Source organism: Euleptes europaea, chromosome 9 (genome assembly GCF_029931775.1).
Source record: "Euleptes europaea isolate rEulEur1 chromosome 9, rEulEur1.hap1, whole genome shotgun sequence".
NCBI classification, from domain to species: Eukaryota; Metazoa; Chordata; class Lepidosauria; order Squamata; family Sphaerodactylidae; genus Euleptes; species Euleptes europaea.
This window is the reverse complement of record NC_079320.1, coordinates 22,830,005-22,850,024: the sequence shown is the minus strand read 5'-3', so window position 1 is coordinate 22,850,024 and position 20,020 is coordinate 22,830,005. Positions and strand designations below refer to the sequence as shown.

General features: G+C 42.8%; 1 protein-coding gene across 1 annotated transcript in view; it reads right to left on the bottom strand.

Annotated features, from left to right (window-relative positions):
• Positions 1-20,020, bottom strand: part of BANK1 (B cell scaffold protein with ankyrin repeats 1) — a 155,965-nt gene that overhangs the window by 131,456 nt on the left and 4,489 nt on the right. The window contains exons 2-3 of the mRNA XM_056855824.1: positions 19,145-19,543; positions 6,529-6,537 (exon numbers count right to left, since the gene is read on the bottom strand). Coding sequence (XP_056711802.1) covers positions 6,529-6,537; positions 19,145-19,543 — 408 coding nt within the window. The remainder of the gene's footprint in view (positions 1-6,528; positions 6,538-19,144; positions 19,544-20,020) is intronic.

Below are 20,020 nucleotides of genomic sequence, written 5' to 3'. Positions count from 1 at the left end.
AATGGGTCATTACTGACCAATGGGGTCACGTCACATCATGACGTTTACTAGGCAGACTATGTTTACGGGGTAGTTTGCCAGTGTCTTCCCCAGTCGTCTACACTTTACCCCCAGCAAGCTGGGTACTCATTTTACTGACCTCGGAAGGATGGAAGGCTGAGTCAACCTTGAGCCGGCTACCTGAAACTGACTCCCACTGGGATCGAACTCAGGTCATGAGCAGAGCTTTGACTACAATACTGCAGCTTACCACTCTGTGCCACGGATAAGGCTGCCAACCTCCAGGTGGTGGCTGGAGATCTCCCACTATTACAGCAGACCTCCAAGCAACACAGATCATACTAATACATACTAATACTAACTAATAATATACCAAATAGGTACACCTCTCCAGACTTTTCTTGAAAGCTTCCAAAGCATGAAGGTCAAATCAAGAGTGACAGTAGTTATAGATACCCCAGCATAATTTAAAGCTGAATTATAGCCACGAGGGAACCCAACTCAGTTCTGGGCCATGTGGGGAGGGTTTTGCTAATCAAAGACAGACTCCAGTGTTATTATTAGCCCTTTACAGGAAAAGAAATTGCAGGTTCCTTTTTCTTTCTTCCAAGGGCTATAACAATGCAAGAACTCTGTGTGTTGTTTTTTTAGAAAGTTGTAGCCCCATATCCTCTTCTCATGGACCCCTGATCCCAGCTGGGGCCCCACACAGCAGGCCATCCAGTTTTGAAAGACCAGATCATTCTTTTTCCAGTGTCTCTTCTGTTTTGAGCCTGAGACCTGCCAATGTTGTGGAATTGCTTTTAGAGTTAGGAAAGCTTTCCAAATGCGTAATTCAAACCTGCCATCTCGTAGATTAACCAGGTGCTTCTATCCAGAGCAAAGAGTGAACAATAGTTTTCATCTCTTTGACATCCTTTCAATACTGTCAACCGACCCTTTTATTAATCTTCTTTCTCCTAAGTAAACATTCCCATTTTCTCCGGGCTTTCGTTGTGTGATCCGTCTTGTAGACATGTTGGCTGATCTCCTAAGCATACTTACTTGGAAGTCAGCAAAATGAAAATCTATGGGGATTACTTTGATATAAATGAGCACAGAATGGAGGTATCTCTTGTGTTTGGATTGTGAATTCTTTCCAACTTGCCAACACCCTTCTTAAACAATATCTACAAGGGAACACGGTCTTCCAGTCAAGATTTCTGCAAGTGCCGAGTTGAGTGGTGTTACACCAGTTTTTCCAACCCCATCAGTTGCGCTTCTTGAACACATTAACACATGAAACTGCCTTAGACTGAATTAGACCCTTTGGAACACTTGACACAGAATCAAAAATGTTCTACACATGCATGTTCTCAGACTATTTCCCCACCCTTCATTCATCATCTTTGCTATATAACAATCCATAAATTTTTAATGTTTTTTAATGTTTAAGGTGTTTTAGTTCTGCTAGCAGTGATGGGGTAGTTGCCCATTTTGCCTGGCTGACTTAAAAGGTAAAGGTCCCCTGTGCAAGCACCGGGTCATTCCTGACCCATGGGGTGACGTCACATCCTGATGTTTTCTAGGCAGACTGTGTTTGCGGGGTGGTTTGCCAGTGCCTTCCCCAGTCATCTTCCCTTTACCCCCAGCAAGCTGGGTACTCATTTTACCCACCTCAGAAGGATGGAAGGCTGAGTCAACCTTGAGCCAGCTACCTGAAAAAAGTGCTATATATTCAATGATTAAAATATAATCTTTGAACAATAAGATATGAATAAACTAGTTAAAACCTTGAAGTCTTAAAGTGCTATATAAAAGGAAAAGGTCTCCTTGCAAGCACTGGGTCATTCCTGACCCTTGGGGTGACGTCACATCCCGACGTTTACTAGGCAGACTTTGTTTTACGGGGTGGTTTGCCAGTGCCTTCCCCAGTCATCTTCCCTTTACCCCCAGCAAGCTGGGTACTCATTTGACCGACCTCGGAAGGATGGAAGGCTGAGTCAACCTTGAGCCGGCTACCTGAAACCGACTCCCATCGAGATCGAACTCAGGTCGTGAGCAGAGCTTGGACTGCAGTACTGCAGCTTACCACTCTGCGCCACCGGGGCTCCTTCTGGCCGACTTAACCAGGTAGCAAATACTTAGTACATGCATGCTGGCGATCTCACTGTCCACCAGGTCCAGACTGTGAATACTTTCCAGCGGCTCTCCCCTGCCATGCCTCCTGTCTCATCCATTCACCCAAAGGAACTGATAGGAGAAAGCTTCCAAAAGAGGTTGGTTGTCACAATCTCTCTTTGGTTGTCACAGCTGGGCTGGGCTACCTGACTTGTCAATCTAATATTCCAGCCACACCCATTTTGCCCCCTTCCCTGGTAACTAACGCTGAGCATGTTTCTATTTGTGTTAATTAGATTTATGTATTTTGGTACTCCTGCCTGGGAAATATAATGAAGTCCAGTCAGTTCTGAGCTAGAACTACTAAAATGAATGCCACCAAGTGCACAGGTGCAAAAGCTGCACGTGTTCCAATATAGCTCACTCTAAGCATTATTTGACCTGTCTGTGATGACCCTGCAGCATATCTAGTCCAAGCAAACCAAGTCATTGTAAGCATGTGTTAGGATTGGCAGTGCCAAATGCCTCCACAGATGCAAAAAAATCTGAAATGTTGTTCATTTATAATTGTGAGCAAATCATTGAGGCAAACATTGAGGTATTCAGCTCAACACAAAACAGGCATTGTGAACTAGGTGAGCCTGAATTGTTGAGTACATTTTTTTTGAAGTTTCCAGCATTCCTTAGTAATTATTCATCTTACATTTACAGGAGGAACAGTGAATAGCACAGCACAGATTTAATAACTGCACTCTGCAAATCATGGTTTGCAATTAGGAACTCTCATTCTCTCACACACACTCTCATCCTTTCCTTCTCTAGGGTTGCCAGCCTCCAGGTAGTAGCTGGAGATCTCCTGCTATTACAACTGATCTCCAGCCGATAGAGATTGGTTCACCTGGAGAAAATGGCCACTTTGGCAATTGGACTCTATGGCATTGAAGTCCCTCCCCTCCCAAACCCTGCCTTCCCCAGGCTCCGGCCCAAAAACCTCCTGCAGATTGCGAAGAGGGACCTGGCAACTAGGATTTAAAAACAACCTTTGAACTAGGGTTGCCAGGTGCCCGCTGGTGGTGGGCAAATCCCTGGCAATTGACCCCTTTGCCCGTTGACCACCTGAGGGTCGACGGGCAAATGTGCGAGCGTGCAAACCGCACACTTCACTTCTGGTTTAGAACTGGAAATTCCGCCTCACGAGAGGCCTTATACCTCTGAGTGGTAAAGGGCTGCTTTACCACTCAAACTAAGAGGTATAAGGCCCCTTGCGAGGTGGCACTTCCGGTTCTAAACTTACACGCAAAAGCCTCCTGCCGGAGGAGAAGAGGGACCTGGCAACCCTACTGGCAACCCTCCCTTTCTCTGGTATTTGGCACCTCTCCTTCCCTTGATGAAGACATGAAGCTGACTGATAATGAGTCAGGTCATTAGTTTATAAGATCAGTACTGTATATTCTAACAGGCAGCAACACTCCAGTGTCTCAGGAAGAGTCTCTCACATTACCTACTACCTAGTCTTTTTAAACTGGAGATGCAAGGGATTGAACCTGGGACCTTCAGCATGCCAAACTCATGGTCTGCCAGTGAGCCATGGCCACTCCCCCGTTGGCCTTAGTGAAATGTATAATACAGAGGACAACTGAAACCATGGTTGCATTAACCAGGGTCTTAACCAGGATTTAAAAACAACCTTTGAAGTAGTTTTTTGGGGGGGCCCGAAGTCTGCATGGGATTGCATCTGTAATCCTAAATAAGCCTGAGCACTTAGTTCTGAGTATTTTAAGTGCTACGGTCCTAAAGTTTTTCCTGTTCCCTTTCTTTTTTGTGTGTGTCTCCTAGATGGTAAGACTGGGCAAGGTGTATTGATTTTAATGTTGCTATATACAATGCCTACATTCTTAAGAACCCAAGAAATGCTAATTCTTGATGAAATACATTAATCTTATTTATGTGAGATAAAAAACTATGCAACTAACCACAGATTAATGGGTGTTGTCCTCTGTATTATACATTTCATTTAACATTGTTCCCTGTACTATACATTTCAATTCTAAATACAACACATATTCAAACCTGGACAATGTCCATGAATGCACTTTAAGGCTACTGCCAGACATAAAGCAGCTAAACAATGTTTTAGGGAGAAGGAATTACCCATGCCTAAAAAAACAGCATATATACCGGTAAATTGATCAGAACTTTTGCATTTTGCATGTATAAGACCAACTTGTGTGTGTGTATGTGTGCGTATGTAGCCAGGTTATACTGACAATAAAATTCAATAGTGATGAGCTCCATTTTATGCACAAAATAATTCACTTTATTAACTCAGTCAATTCGCTTTACCAGGTGTAAGCAGTTTTCATCCAATTAGTGTCGGAAACAAGAGAAAAACATCACATACTCGTATCGGAGGGCACAGGGCACAGCAAATGGTTAGACACATCAAAACCTAAACTGCCGAGCTGTTACGCAAGTCTGATTACATGATGAGCAAGAAGCTTTTGGATTCTGCAGGGTTATGAAAAGCAAAGAGAAGAAACATTAAAGCGATTTTAACTACCAACTTGCTGGTTGCCGCAGCTACCGAGCTATTGGCTGAAAAAAAAAATCGTTCTTCTTTTGGACTTTTCTCAGTCCTTGAAATAATGGTTGCATTTGTTTGGACAATGAGCACAGTCCACAGACTTTGCCAACAAGTCACTGTGCCCCTTTCACAATCATCCCTGCCCTAAATTCCCTGCAGCACAAGCGTCCATAACCCTCTTCCAGGACTGGAATCTCCCTTTGGCATCAGAGCAATCGGACACCAACAGGACACGAGTCCTTCTTGCCATTTCTGCCTTCCGCTCTGCAAAAACCCCACACAAAGGGAGAATCACAATTCTCCCCTCTCCAAATTTTCTATTCGCGCAAAAGAGTTGGAGTAGAGAATATGATCCGATCAATGGGTTATTACAAAAAGAAAAAAAAAGACTGCTGAGCTAGAATTCATAGAATCCTGGTGGTTAATCAGTGCATTGATTACAGATTTCAAATGTGCATCTGTATACTTAAGGGTCACTTCGTATGCTACCATTCAGTGAGGTATGCATTAAGGATGTATCAAGTACTTGCTTCTACCTTGCATGTCTCAGGAACTATATGTAATTTTTTTCACACTGTGTGCAATAGAAACACATATCACAAAAAAGAAAAAAAGAAAAATTGAACCTTCAATAGAATTGTGCATGCTGCCAGGTCTCATGATAGAAAGCAGTACACTCCTAAGAGTGTATCCTCCCTAGAGGTCAGGATCACACCTTAAGATCTATATGTGTAAGGGGTTGTACAATGATGTACAGTGAGTGATGAGCTGGGCAAGAAACCACGTGGAGGACAGAGCCAGATGACCGACACACCTGTGAAAGGTTGGGGAATTAATCTGCCTATTCCAATGACCATGTAAACTTTCTTACATCATGGAAGTCAAGGGTTTCCAAGCAGTCTTCCAACTAGGAGCTACTCCAGTATGAGCCAGCATGGCATAGTTTTTCACAGTTCAGGACTAAGATCAGGACAACCCAGCATGGTGTAGTGTTTAACAGCAGTGGACTCTAATCTGATGAACCAGGTTCAATTCCCCACTCCTCCACATGAAGCCTGCTGGGTAACCTTGGGCCAGTCACAGTTCTCTCAGAACTCTCTCAGCCCATGCAGAGGCAGGCAATGGCAAGCCACCTCTGAATGTCTACTGCCTTGAAAATCTTACAGGGTTGCTATAAGTTGGCTGTGACTTGATGGGACTTTACATACACACACATCTGCCCTGGACACTCACGGGGTGATCTTGGACCAGTCACTCTCTCACAACATGGTTGTTGTGAAGACAGTATGGAAGAGGGAAGAACAATGTTTTGAAGAAGATGATGAAGAAGAAGAATAGTTGGTTTTATATGCTATGGAAACCATAGAGTTTTTGGAGAAATGTGCTAGAGCACCCAGTCATGGAAGAGGGGAGAACAATGTTTTGAAGAAGAAGATGATGAAGAAAAATAGTTGGTTTTTATATGCTATGGAAACCATTGAGTTTTTGGAGAAATGTGCTAGAGCACCCCAGTCATGGAAGAGGGGAGAACAATGTTTTGAAGAAGAAGATGATGAAGAAAAAAAGTTGGTTTTTATATGCTATGGAAACCATAGAGTTTTTGGAGAAAATGTGCTAGAGTACCCCAGTCATGGATGAGGGGAGAACAATGTTTTGAAGAAGATGATGATGAAGAAAAATAGTTGGTTTTTATATGCTATGGAAACCATTGAGTTTTTGGAGAAATGTGCTAGAGCACCACAGTCACTTCTCGGTTTACCCCAGAATTGACATTATCATGCTGATTACACACATACACACCCAGTCCCACCACAACAAAACTCCTGCTTGTGATGAGGGGGGACCTGGCAACCCTAGGGGATGGTGACCGCCTTGGGATAGAGGTCAGTAGGAACCCTCTCTGACACATAATTTTTTTCAGCTAATTTAAAAAGAGCCCTGTAGCATTACAAAGGTTTTATTCCAGGCACACACCAGTTACTCATCTTCTGGACGCAGCGGTTCGGGTGCTTTCTCAGCCATTCATTCCACAGTAAATAAATGCTTCCCTTTGGGGGCGGTTCCCCTCTCCCTGCCCAAAGGGAGTTCATGGAGCTGCAGCCTATACAGAGCAGCAGCCTGTTTCTCCTAACCCTCTGGTTAAGCTGCAGAGCACAGTACTTTTTTAAATGCTGTGTATGATCAAGGTGTGTGTGTGTGTGTGCGCAAGAATTGAAAGTACACATCCATGTGCATGAGGGATTATGTGCACCCTTTCATTTCTTGTCACAAAGATGCACTGTTCATATTTTCCTGCCTACTTAGAATATCCACGAACATTGCATGGTTAACAGCTCAGCCAATTGCTACCATTATGCCACAAACCCTCCAACGGCAATAAAATATATGAAAGATAGCCATGCTGTTGTTTGAACAGACCAAATTTGCAGGTTACAGTGCTCATCACATTTATTTTTCAAATCTGAAATTAATACCTTATTATGACCTCAGACTTCAAGCACAGATTCCCTTACCGAGTTTTATAGCAGAATACAATACAGAATATGTATGAGTAATCCACCAATCAGTGATCCCATGCAACTTTAGAGCACTTAACCGAATAGTCAGATTTATACATGAAGGGTTCTTGAGGCCCCTCTAGAAAACTTCAGCTTAGAGACAGGTGATACCCAGAACTGAACATCCAAGCAATTTCACATTCCTCCCGCCGCTAAAGAGTGCTCTGGTACTGTGTGCCCGAGTATGAGCTGTTGTGACGCCACCATGCATGCATTTTAATGTCACTGCACACCAAATATGCCATACGCCCACACGGCAATTTCACCAGCCAATGTCTCCATGGAGAAGTGGGTAGCAGCAGAAGCAGCAGTACATCTGGTGGCAGGCTCTCTTTTGAATGCCAAACAGAGAGATATTCTGGAACTTTGCACAAAAAGCAGGCATTTGCAAACTGCAGACTGCTGATCGCTTACCTACAGCACTGACCTCCAGATGAGAAAGGAAGAAAAAATATAGTACATTTTGATGTGATTAAAAGCTAAGGCTGAGCTGAAAAAGAGCAGCACATTTTGTTAATATCCTCACCCTCTGTGAAGTTCAACTTTGGAGATCCTTGGGGAAGGGTCAGTGGCTTAGTGGTAGATAGGGTTGCCAGTTCTGGGTTGGGAAATACCTGGAGATTTTTGGGGTGGAGCCTAAGGTGGGCGAGGTTTGGGGAGGGGAAGGACTTCAATGCCATAGAATCCAATTGCCAAAGCGGCCATTTTCTCCAGGTGAACTGGAGATCAGTTGTAATATCGGCTGGAGATCAGTTGTAATAGCAGGAGATCTCCAGCTAGTACCTGGAGGTTGGCAACCCTAATGGTAGAGTATCTGCTTGGCACGCAGAAAGTCCCTGGTTCAATCCCCAGCATCTCTAGTTAAAAGGATCAGCTAGCAGGTGCTGTGAAAGACCTCAACATGAGACTCTGGAGAGCTGCTGCAAGTCTGAGCAAACAATACTGACCTTGATGGACCGATGGGCTGATTCAGTATAAGGCAGCTTTAGGGTTGCCAGCTCCAGGTTGGGAAATTCCTGGAGATTTGGGGGTGAGGCCTGGGGAGGGTGGGGTTTGGGGAGGAGAGGGACTTCAATGAGCTGGGGAGGGTGGGGGAGGGTTGCCAGCTCTGGTTTGGGGAATACCTGGAGATTTGGGGTGTGGATCCTGAGGAGGGCAGGGTTTAGGGAGGGGAGATACTTTAATGGGGTATAATGCCATAGAATCCAAAGTGGCCATTTTCTCCAGGTGAATTGATCTGTTGCCTGGAGATCATTTGTAATAGTGGGAGATCGCCACCCACCACCTGGAGGTTGGCAGTCTTAGGGAGGGGAGAGACCTCAATGGGGTACAATGCCATAGAGTCCACCCTCCAAAGCAACCATTTTCTCCAGGGGAACTGATCTCTATAATCTGGGGTTGTAATTCTGGGAGATCTCCAGACTCCAGCTGGAGGTTGGCACCACTATGGACCAGGATACATTTTGTGAACAGGCATTGCAAAGAGATGGCAGTCCACCAACAATACATATTCAAAGGTCCTGTTCCAAGTGACTTGCCATCGGAAACAAGGTGCACTGCTAACTGAGGCAGGGCCTTTGTTGTGGTGGCGTCCTGTCATTTGAATTTCCTCCATACTATTGGCATACCTGGCAGCTAGTATTTTTAGTTTCAGGCAAAAGACTAAAACTTTTTAATATATCCAGGCCTTTTATGTGTCAGCTAGTTTTTGTGTGTGTTTTAGGTTTGCCAACCTCCAGCTGGAGAAAATGGCCACTTTATGGCATTATACCCCATTGAAGTCCTTCCCCTCCTCAAACTACACCGTCCTCAAGCTCCAACCCCAAAATTTCCAGGTATTTTCCAGCCTGGAGCTGGCAATCCTAGTATGTGTGTGGGGGTATATTTTTTACTTTCAGTAAAGCATTTTTATTCCACCTGTCCCAGTGGCTCAGGGAAGCTTACAATACACAGTTAAAACACCCAACAACAATAAAATCTCAAAAATCCCTAATAAATTGCAATAGTTCTTGCTCCAGTTTTGATGGGGTTGCTGGTTTTTAATATTTTTTTAGTATTGATATAGTTCCATGTTCTTTTAATGAGAAGTTTTAGGGTATTATTGTGTTGCATTTGTGTACTTTTGATTGGAGGCCACCTCCAAAGCCTATGGCTGAAAGATGGGACTGAAATGGTCTAACTAATAAATAATAATCTGCTCCACCCCATCTAGGTTTGCCAAACTCCAGCTACTAAAAAATAAGTTAGCCTGCTGTAACGTGTGTTGAAGCAAATAACAGCAGTAACACAAAGATGTGCAACTCACGTTTAGAAGATATAATAAAGCTTATGAATGCAAAGAACGTATGACAACTCATTGGGACAAATATACAATGAAATCACACCGATGAACAACTATTCTTAAGTCCAGCTGTGGATACCAAAAAAATAGAAATAATAATGAAGTCTAAATCCAGAGCAATGAATATTCCACAGTAGAGTTGGGGAAATAATCCTCCTATAATTCAGTCGTTATGCTGTAGGATTGTAGTATCCTGATATCTTCACTAGAGCGACCTCTGGTCTAGCAAACCCTGGAAACGAGCCCATACAACGGGCTCGTACATACCAGAGGTCTCGCAATGGCATGGTGGTGACCCACAAACCATAAAACTATTCGCATATTTTTGAAAAGATTTTCTATTATTCACAAGAACACAGAATTATAAGAATACAAGGAAAAACATGGTTGATCCTTCCTAGCATTATTCAATATCATATAGTTGGATTCAGATAGGCCCCGTCAATAAAAGGGTTTAGAGCATTCATTTGTGTTTAATCCTCTTGTTCTTTTTGGTGTTCTTGTTCATCTGTGTGACCCTTTGCAAAGGTCTGATAGTTCCAAGAATGAGCATCTATGCTTGCATGTCTGGTGCCTGCTAGTTGAACAGTATTGCTGGGGCTAGTAAAATAGCAAATGAGAGTATGCCCTATTAATTTCAGTAGTACTGTCTAACAAATATGTAACAAAAGATCATAGACTTGGGTCCTAATAAGAAAAAAAATCATAGTGGCATAGAGTTGTCAGACATAAACAAATTTTTGTGAAGGGATGGCAACCCCCAGGAGACTGTGTGGGGCAAGGCACACATCTGTTGACACCGCAATATCACTTCCAGCTACGTAACGGCACCGAGTCGCAAGGTGCTCTAGGATTCACCCAAAAATCTGTAGCAAAACCATAGAAGTTTGGGTGAATCCTAGAGTGTCCCACAACATTCCGAGACAAGCCTAGTGTGTCCTTCTGCCCATTTCCTGCCATCCCATCCCCCATGCACCAGGTAGCTGGGGGAATGGCAAGCCTGTCTCCCTCCTCTGCCTTAAGCAGCTTCAACAGGAGAGCAAGAAGCAGTCTGGTGTCCCTTCCCAACATCATGTCCAGATCTAGCTCCAGCTTCAGTTAGGGTAAAAGCCCCTCTTACCTCCAGCCTGCAACTACCATCAGTGAGGCTATTAGACAGTGGGTAGGACAAACCTGCTCAGGATCTAGGGTTGCCAACTGCTAGTAAGTAGCAGGAGATCTTCTGCTAATTCAACTGATCTCCAGCCGATAGAGATCACATCACCTGGAGAAAAATGGCCGCTTTGGCAATTGGCATGCAGAAGGTCCCAGGTTCATTGAGACCCTGGAGAGCCGCTGCCACTCTGAGTAGACAATACTGACTTTGATGGACCAAGGGTCTAATTCAGTATAAGGCAGCTTCATGTGTTCATGTGTGAATGAGTCCCGTGGCATGACAATGATTTCTTAGTGAAATTAATAGGATGCTTGTAGGATTTTGCGTTACCTAAATTATACTTTTCCTGAGTGCTCAAAGTCCTATACTGAGTGCTTAAAGACTGAGTAATCCTTGCAATTTCTACATGAAAGTAGACCAGGATGAATAATGCCATATTACAGATGTGGATGGACAGTGGCTTGGCTAAAGTCTTCTGGAGAGATCATGGTTCAGCTAAGATTCTTGGGACTCGTGTTCTGAACCACAATGCTGCCCTAAGTCTCAATCAGAATGGCTGTCAGCATATCAAGGGGGAGGGTAAATAACTTTTATGAGAAAATAACTGTCAAATAACTGTCAAAGAAAGTATGCATTTGCCTTTTACTAGAAAGTAAATATTAGCTAATGATGAGAGGTAAAGGGGGAAAAGAATGATGAAGGAGGTAAATGAGATTAAACACACCTTTTGAACTGTACTTTCAAAACTAGGACAAAACAATATAGCTGTGCTTTGCCATCTCTTTAAGTACTGAAAAATAAATTTGTCAAGTAGTTTGAATTCTACCAACATCTGTGCCAGGCCTTATATTGTTCCACAGAGAATTAAAAAAAAATATGGTTTTGGCCACACCAAAAATGTTCCCAACCCTTCCCATTAAATGTAAACATTAGTAATCTATCATCAGGAAACACATTCTATAACCATCACCAGTTCTTTTTTTCCCAAATGCCCTTTCCACAGGGAACCCATGACCTTGCTTTTTCCCCATTTCCTTTACCAAATCAAAGGTTGAAGTGGATTTGCAAAGGATCTATCAGCAACTGTGTCTTTTGGGGGTAGGGGTGTTGTTTTGTTCATATAAAATGTGATGACTATTTGATAATGTTTCAAATCATAGTCCTGGAAAAACTGTGCTCTTGAAGATCTGAAATGGCACAGACACAAAATGGCTAAGGAAAGAATTTTGCATGATAATTTAAAAAAGCATTTTTTCTGATTCATTTTCTGAATAACATCATGCCAGCATCAACTAATCCTGGGTGGAATCAGCAGAGAGTTCCCTTCACATACAGGAACATTCTGCTGGCTTAAAGCCATCAGAGATAGCTTTTCTGTGTGCCAGAGAGTTACTCCATGTATTAGAGCAGATGAAGAATTGAAATATTAAATCTACAGTGACACATTATTTTATTTATTTCTTAAGCATGACGCCAAATATTTGATTTGGGCCAGTTCACCCCAGGGTGGAATGGCCGTGCGTAGCCCAGGAAAGGTGGCACTCTGGCCTGAATGAGCTGCATGTGGCCCAAGGGAGGCAATGTCCCAGCCTGGGCAACCCTTGCACACCTCAGGTAAAATAGCTCCCCAGTCTGGATGGGTCATGTGCAGACCTGGAAAGGCAGCATGCAGATGCACCCAGCCCTGCAGATGGATGCACTTGGCCTGGCAGAGCCACGGGAGGCGCCATGGGAGGCTCTTTCTCTCTCCTTCCTTGTCTCCCTCCTTTGTGGGGGAAGGGCCAGGGCAGGCGGGGAGTGGTGGTCAGCGCTCTTTTCCAGGGGCGTTTTTTAACCTCCCCTGCTGGGGAGACTTGGGTTCATTCTGCCCTGAAGCACACTGGGTGAGGTTGGGCCAATTGCCCTCTCTTGGCCTAACTACTAGGGTTGCCAACCTCCAGGTAGTAGCTAGAGATCTTCTGCTATTACAGCTGATCTCCAGCTGATAGAGATCAGTTCACCTGGAGAAAATGGCCGCTTTGGCAATTGAACTCTATGGCATTGAAGTCCCTCCTCTCCCCAAACCCCGCCCTCCTCAGGCTCCACCCCAAAAACTTCCCACAGGTTGCGAAGAGGGACCTGGCAACCCAACTAAGAGAGATGATGATGCCTCCTTTTCCTTCCCTGCTAGCTGCTAATAATGAGAGAACCATGTATACTGCCCTGAACTCTGTGATGAAATAAAACTTTAATTAAAAAAACACCACTGTGTTAAAACAGAATATAACATTTATTTACCCCTGGGGTATCCCAAGGTCTATTAGGTCTCTCTCCTACCTCCATATCTCCCTTCCTTTGGGCTGCCTTGAAAAACCATAACACAGACACTGGCTGCTATTTGAGCTACTAGATCATATCCAGAGTTTCCTAAAAAAGGCTCTTTTTGTTGGGATGTGGCTGCCCCTAACTTTCAGGAGTTCTACAATTTCAGTTAAGAGGTCCTCAAGCCAAATGCCATTTCCTTTGCTGGAAAGGTATGTTCCACTCCTTTATACAGCTCAGACTCATCATGGAGGCTGCAATAATGCCTCATCTTGGCTCCCTTAAGCACTCACTGCCTGATCCTTCACTACCACTAAAGAGAGGTGTGAGAAAGAGAGCTATTGATTAAGCAGCTGCTCCAGCTATAAGAAGTGGCACTCAAAGCCTGGGCACTCAAAGTATATTTTGAGATCCAGAGATATTTATGGGGAAACAATGGATGCAATGCTGTCCTGTTTGGTCACTTTCTCAAAAGACGCAGAGGGGAAAGAAACAGGGGGTCAGAATTATACAAGGAAATACTATGGGGTCCTACGAGATATGAACAGGCTTAGAGTGTTTAGTTCCCAGACAAACTGAAGAGATAATTGAGACATCCAAAGTGATGAATGGAGTAAGACTATTAAAAGCTAGATACTTAAGATCCCAAAGAGATTCCTAATAATCATACCCCTCCATCAAAATGCTGTAGCCAGATTCTGTGAAAAACTTTAGTTCAGAAAGGAAAACTTTTGGCTTCTAAATAACTATATTTTGCTTTCAAGGTAAACTTTGCAATTTCTGGTATACAAATCCAGGGGCACAGAATTGCAGTCATCTGGCTAAGTTACCATTTTCCATAAACTGGCAAGACTTTTATTCAGTTCAAAGTTACTTGAAAGTCTCTCTCTTCTTCAAGAGAAGGGATTACATAAATTTGAAAAGAGGAGGGTAACAACAAAAATATCCAGAATATGAAGCACTTGGTCACTTTTGTGACCAGACTGAGAACAATCCAGGTGGGACCAGTGCGTGAATTATGGTATGTTAATCATCTATTTGCCTCAAGAACTTCTTTCTTTCTTTCTTTCTTTCTTTCTTTCTTTCTTTCTTTCTTTCTTTCTTTCTTTCTTTCTTTCTTTCTTTCTTTCTTTCTTTCTTTCTTCTTTCTTTCTTTCTTTCTTTCTTTCTTTTCTGGAGAAACAGGCTTTAAAACTTTTGAGATTACAGCTTCCACTGAAAGGAAAATGTCTACCTACAAATCACCTGTTGAACTACTGTGACTATGAACATGGTTAGATATTTAAAGAGACTAATGAGTATCTAAATTGTTATTCATTAGGAGAAATATAAAAATAACTCTCAGATTTTTGCCACTAACAAATCATAGTTTAAATTGTAGACTGGCAATTTTTCTTTTCTTTTTGTAAATCTATATTTTTTACAATTACCAAACCAAAAACCCTTAGTCTGACAAACTAAATAGAACACCATACTGGGTCTCTAATGATACTACAATATTCTGAATGTTTTGGCTGCCACTACGGGGGAAACACAATATATCATGTCAGCAGTGATTCATACATTATGGAGTGCACAAGTACAGTCTTGGGTTCCAACCCTGCCAAATATTTGGTTTTTATGCTTTTGAGTGTATTTTAGCTCCTGTTTTAATGACATGGATTTTTTGTTGGTTTTAATGGCTTTTAGGATGTGATTTTATTATGTATGCTTAAATTTGTTAGCTGTCTAGGTGGCCCTTATGAGGGAAGAAAAGCAGGTTACAAATTTGTAAGATAAAAATAATAAATAAATAAATAAATAAATAAATAAATAAATAATAACCTGATGTGAGCTATGGTTTTTCCTCAACTACTCCCACACCAGAGCTGCCTGGTTTGGATCGGGAATGCGGTGTATGTAGAGAAGGGGCTTTGGCCTGCACCATATTCCTGACCTGAATCAGTCTGAGAGATTTCTTTGGAAAGTAACACCCTTCTTCTTTCTCTGACCACTTTGCCTAGTGAAAATAACCTCTGGTTGATATAATTTTAACAAGTGCCTAAAGCAGTTTGTGTATGTTACAGCTAGGGTTGCTAGGTCACTCTTCACCACCGGTGGGAGGTTTTTTGGGTGGAGCCTGAGGAAAGCGGGGTTTGGGGAGGGGAGGGATTTCAATGCCATAGAGTCCAATTGCCAAAGCAGCCATTTTCTCCAGGTGAACTGATCTCTGTCGGCTGGAGATCAGTTGTAATAGCAGGAGATCTCCAGCTAGTGCCTGGAGGTTGGCAACCTCAGCATTCCGACACAGACATTTACTGGTCCTCAAAAGTTCTCAGTCGGTTGTCCTGAGAACTGCTGAATCACTATTTATAGCCAGACATTCCAGAAAACTGAGGTACATACAGTGGTTTGCAAGTGAGTTCCTTACAGGTCCACTGGATCACAATTCCTGCATTTCACCATCAAGTATTTTAGCATTAAAACAAGACAAATGGGCACAGCATGCATGCCCATGCATATTAAATGCCTATTTAATAAGCTTTGAGTGTTTCTTTTATATTCATAATATTATTTTTCCTTGTAAGCTTCTGATGGACAAGAAAAACCCATAACGAGAAGCTACGTACTGAATGTTGCCGAACAATGTGCAATGCACTCAGTATGCAACAATGACCTTTACTCTCACCGAATGGGCACTCTGCATACAGAATGAGCTGGGCTGAATAAAGGGAGGCACACTGTTGCCTTCCCCTCAGTCGCCTCCGGCTTTTGCCCGTCCCACCCTCCCTGTTTTCATGTTATCTGAATGTTAATTGTTTATTTGTCACATCTTGGGTCGGTGAAAGCATGAGGCTGTGATCAGGGGCCTGCGTGCCACTTTCCCTCCTTGGATGGGGGATCCCATTAAGGGATATTGGGGGGAGGCTTTGGGCAGGACAGGCCTGACTCGGGGGCTGTCCAAGTCAGCCTCCTCTCAAGTGGAGGGGGAACCACCAAGTGGCTCACGTCCAGGTAAAATCTCTTCTACTGCCATCCCTTCACTACTCCAGCAGGCTCGCTGGAAGTAGGTGGAAACATCAGGAGCACTGGGGTCGAATTAGGTCCTGATTCAGCCCGCATGCTGCGCCAATGCATCAGCTGTCAATTCAAGTTGTGGCCATGTTTATCCCAAATAATAAAAATTGTTCCAGTTAAGCAGCTGTATATGAATGTTTGTTTTTTTAAAAGTGTTATTTATAGAGTTGCCAGGTCCCTCTTCGCCACCGGCAGGAAGTTTTTGGGGTGGGGTTTGGGGAGGGGACGGACTTCAATGCCATAGAGTCCAATTGACAAAGTGGCCATTTTTTCCAGGTGAACGGATCTCTATCAGCTAGAGATCTGTTGTAATAGTAAGAGATCTCCAGCTACTACCTGAAGGCTTGCTGGGCCTCTCCTACCCCTTTTGGCCCTGGGCCGACAATGAGCAAGCTTCCCAACCTTTTCATTCTGAAAAGAAAAATAAGTGTGCTTTGCTTGCATGTGAAAACTTGAACTAACAGATTTCATGGTCATTTACAGTCCTTTAAACCAGATACTGTAGCAGTAGCATCAGTTGATGTTTGGCCATAAACCACAAGAGGAGAAAAGTTCAAGCTTTTACGTGCTTGTATATCCCCCTTAGATTCCATCTTGGCTGTAAAATCTTTTGCTAACTCTCTAGTCCACATTCCCAACAGAAACAGAGCCACAATGCTATGGCAAGGGTTGCCAACCTCCAGATGGGGGCTGGAGTTCTGGAATTATGACTGACCCCCAGATAACAGAAATCAGTTCCCCTGGAGGAAATGGAAGCTGCACAGGGTGGCCTCTAAGAGCATCACATCCCCATTGAGCTCTCTCCCTATAGTCTACCCTTCCCAGGCTCCACCCTCAAATCACTAGGAATTTCTCAACCCAGAACTGGCAACCCAAGTTACAGCAGCTGTCTGGCCATTCCTTTGATGGACTAGTATCCCACAGTGGTAGGGTTGCCAACGTTCAGGTACTAGCTGGAGATCTCCTGCTATTACAACTGATCTCCAGCTGATAGAGGTCAGTACACCTGGAGAAAATGGCTGCGTTGGCAATTGGACTCTATGGCATTGAAGTCCCTCCCCTCCCCACACCCTGCCCTCCTCCAGCTTCGCCCCAAAAAAACCTCCCACTGGTGGTGGAGAGGGACCTGACAACCCTACACAATGGTCAGCTGCCTTTTTTTAATCAGTGAAAGCTAAGGGTTAGAAGATTACTTCTCTATAGGTATGGAATTGTGAAAGTGAACAATTTATTCACCGGAACTGAGAGAAAGTGATACCCCCTACCTAGCTGAGGAATAGAGACAGGTGTAGGTAAAAACAATTGCTTTGGAGTTTATAACAGGCAGCGGAAGATACATCACAGAGAACTATGAGTTAGTTGGGGTTCAGGGACATTCTTGTGAGTTTTCTCCTTGCCTACTTGCCATTGGCTGCTGGGTGTGTGCATGAGTTCCACTGTGGTATGCAAACTGTGCATTAACAAAAAGAAAAACAAAACAAAAAACCTACCTAAATGTTGCAGTGTTCTGCCACTTTGTGTCCAATTTAGCAACATGACCTTACTGCTGTGTATACAGACAAGAACTATTTCAATCCTATTTTCTCTAAAATAATGCTCAACATGTGCGCCGTGGTCCACAGCATTATAGATTACTCATATACCAGACAGTAGCAGCTCAAGCTGTTTCCCAAGGGGAGTCCCTGTCCTCCATTAGCCAAAGTGAAATCTGAAACAACCTTGCAAAAGTTATAGGAAATCAAAGAAATAATGCCAGATTTCCAGAGATGAAAGCAATAGAAAACATACTGCTGTCAGCAGCGAAAGCGTTTCAAAATGTTAAGCGTTGGAATCCAGGTCCCGTTCTGATCGTGTGAGATTTGCATCAATTCCCTCTTGACACCAGACCGCTACACCGCACCCTAGGCTAATCCCGAGCATTCACTGAACTGCTGGAGCAATTCTTTAGGGAACACAGCAGGATGCACTGGGAAGGAGAAAGTGGAAAATTTCTGTTCCTTATGCACAACTCGAATTGAATTGCATAGGATTCAAAACGTTGCTACATAATTTGTCCTGAAGAATCCACCTCAGTTTATTGTAAGCATGACTGTTTACATACCGTACCTATCCTTATTAAATTTGTGCATTAAAATGAGAACACACTGTAAAGTCAATGTATACATTGTTATGCTTTGCATTTTAAGAAAGCCGTATGAAAAAGAACATAATTTATATCCCAGTGTCCTTTTCCCATTATGCCCCAATGTGAATTTAGGATTGACCAAGAATAGGATCTTTAAATGCTATGCTAGTTTGAGCAACATGATCATGGTTATAGGAGTACAGATGCTGCTTCCCCATGTGCATTCTCATATTATTGATCCAATAATGTCTAGACGGATGAACCACTAGGCCAGAACCAACTGCAAAATTCCTTCTCATATACACAGAAGACTCCAAGATATCCAAATTTACTGTTACAGCAGCCAGCAAACACTGAATAGCTTTGCATTAGCATTAAGGCTAAGACTCGGATACATGAAATAAAAGACACCACGTTCATGGAATACTAAATACCGTATCTGTTTAGTCTTGCTAGTTGATCTAGATACATTTGCTGATAATGAATAGCCATTGGAGAGTACCTGAAAACTTGAATTTCTTTAAAAGCTATAAACTGGTAATGTAAAACGAGATTTTGCAAATCTGCTTTTAATTTAAGTCTCTATTTTGCCCAACTCATAGATGGTAACAACAACATGTACCTGATCAGAATCTTGTTTTACAGTATGAGTTAAAGAACTTGCCAGAGAAATTATGTTTGATCCACCTGAGTATTACGAGGTAAGTAAATTCATACTCCAAACCAGATAATTTCAAATGTCACCATTTAAGACCAGTAATTGATATAAGAAGAAAACAAATCTTGATTAGGATTAATTCTGAGTTTGTAAAACTTCAGAATATATTTTCTGTTTCATAATATTTTAAAACCTTCCTACAATTATTATGATACCACAGTTACCATTTAAAAAAACCTCAAATGCTAATTTTGAAAAAATTACCTTGTTGAATAATGTCAGCAATCACTGCCAGGTAGACTTCTGGGTTTTGATCAGTGGTAATCACTTGATTTCTTTTGTCCATATTGAGTATCTCATACAGAACGGCTGAATTCTCAACCCCGCAAAGCAGAACAACCACATTTTCAGGAGGCTGAAGAATCTTTTCCAGAAAAAGACTATTGTTTAAATCCAGGCGGTTTAGAAGCCCATTTGACAAAATCAGTAGTTTGCATCTATAAGAGCACAATGATTGCAGTTCCAAGTGGTGGAGAGATGCAAAATCAATGTTGTAAAGCAAGATTCTGTTTTCTAATGTAATGTGCTCAAATATTGACTTTAAATACAATGCCCATTCCTCTGAATCTTCTTCATAGATGACAAGAATGTCTTGGGGGTTTTCTGAAAGGAAAAGAAAAGAATTAAAAATAATTATCACTTTATGTCACAACCTAACAGGTTAATTTGCATGCCAAAAATTTCTATGCACTTGTTCCAGGAAGGAATTCATATGAAACCCACATTTAGAACGTCACATGTAGATAAACTTAATACTGATAAACAGTACACAGCCACCATCCGAATAATAGCATGCAGTCCAGTGGTTCCCAAAGTGGGCAGTACCACCCCCTGGGGGGGATTTCCTAGGGGGGCACTAAGAGGCAAGAGGGCAGCAGGGAGGTGTAAGAGGTGGGCCTCTTCAACTGTGTTGTTGGATAGGGTAGGGTAGGGGGCGCTGGGGTTGAGTTTGTGGAACCAAGGGAGCGGTGGCCTGAAAAGTTTGGGAACCACTGATGTAGTCAATGCTGGCTGTTCTCATGAATTCACACAACCTTTTCCAATTGATGCATTACTGATTTTTTAGTACATGATAAACTC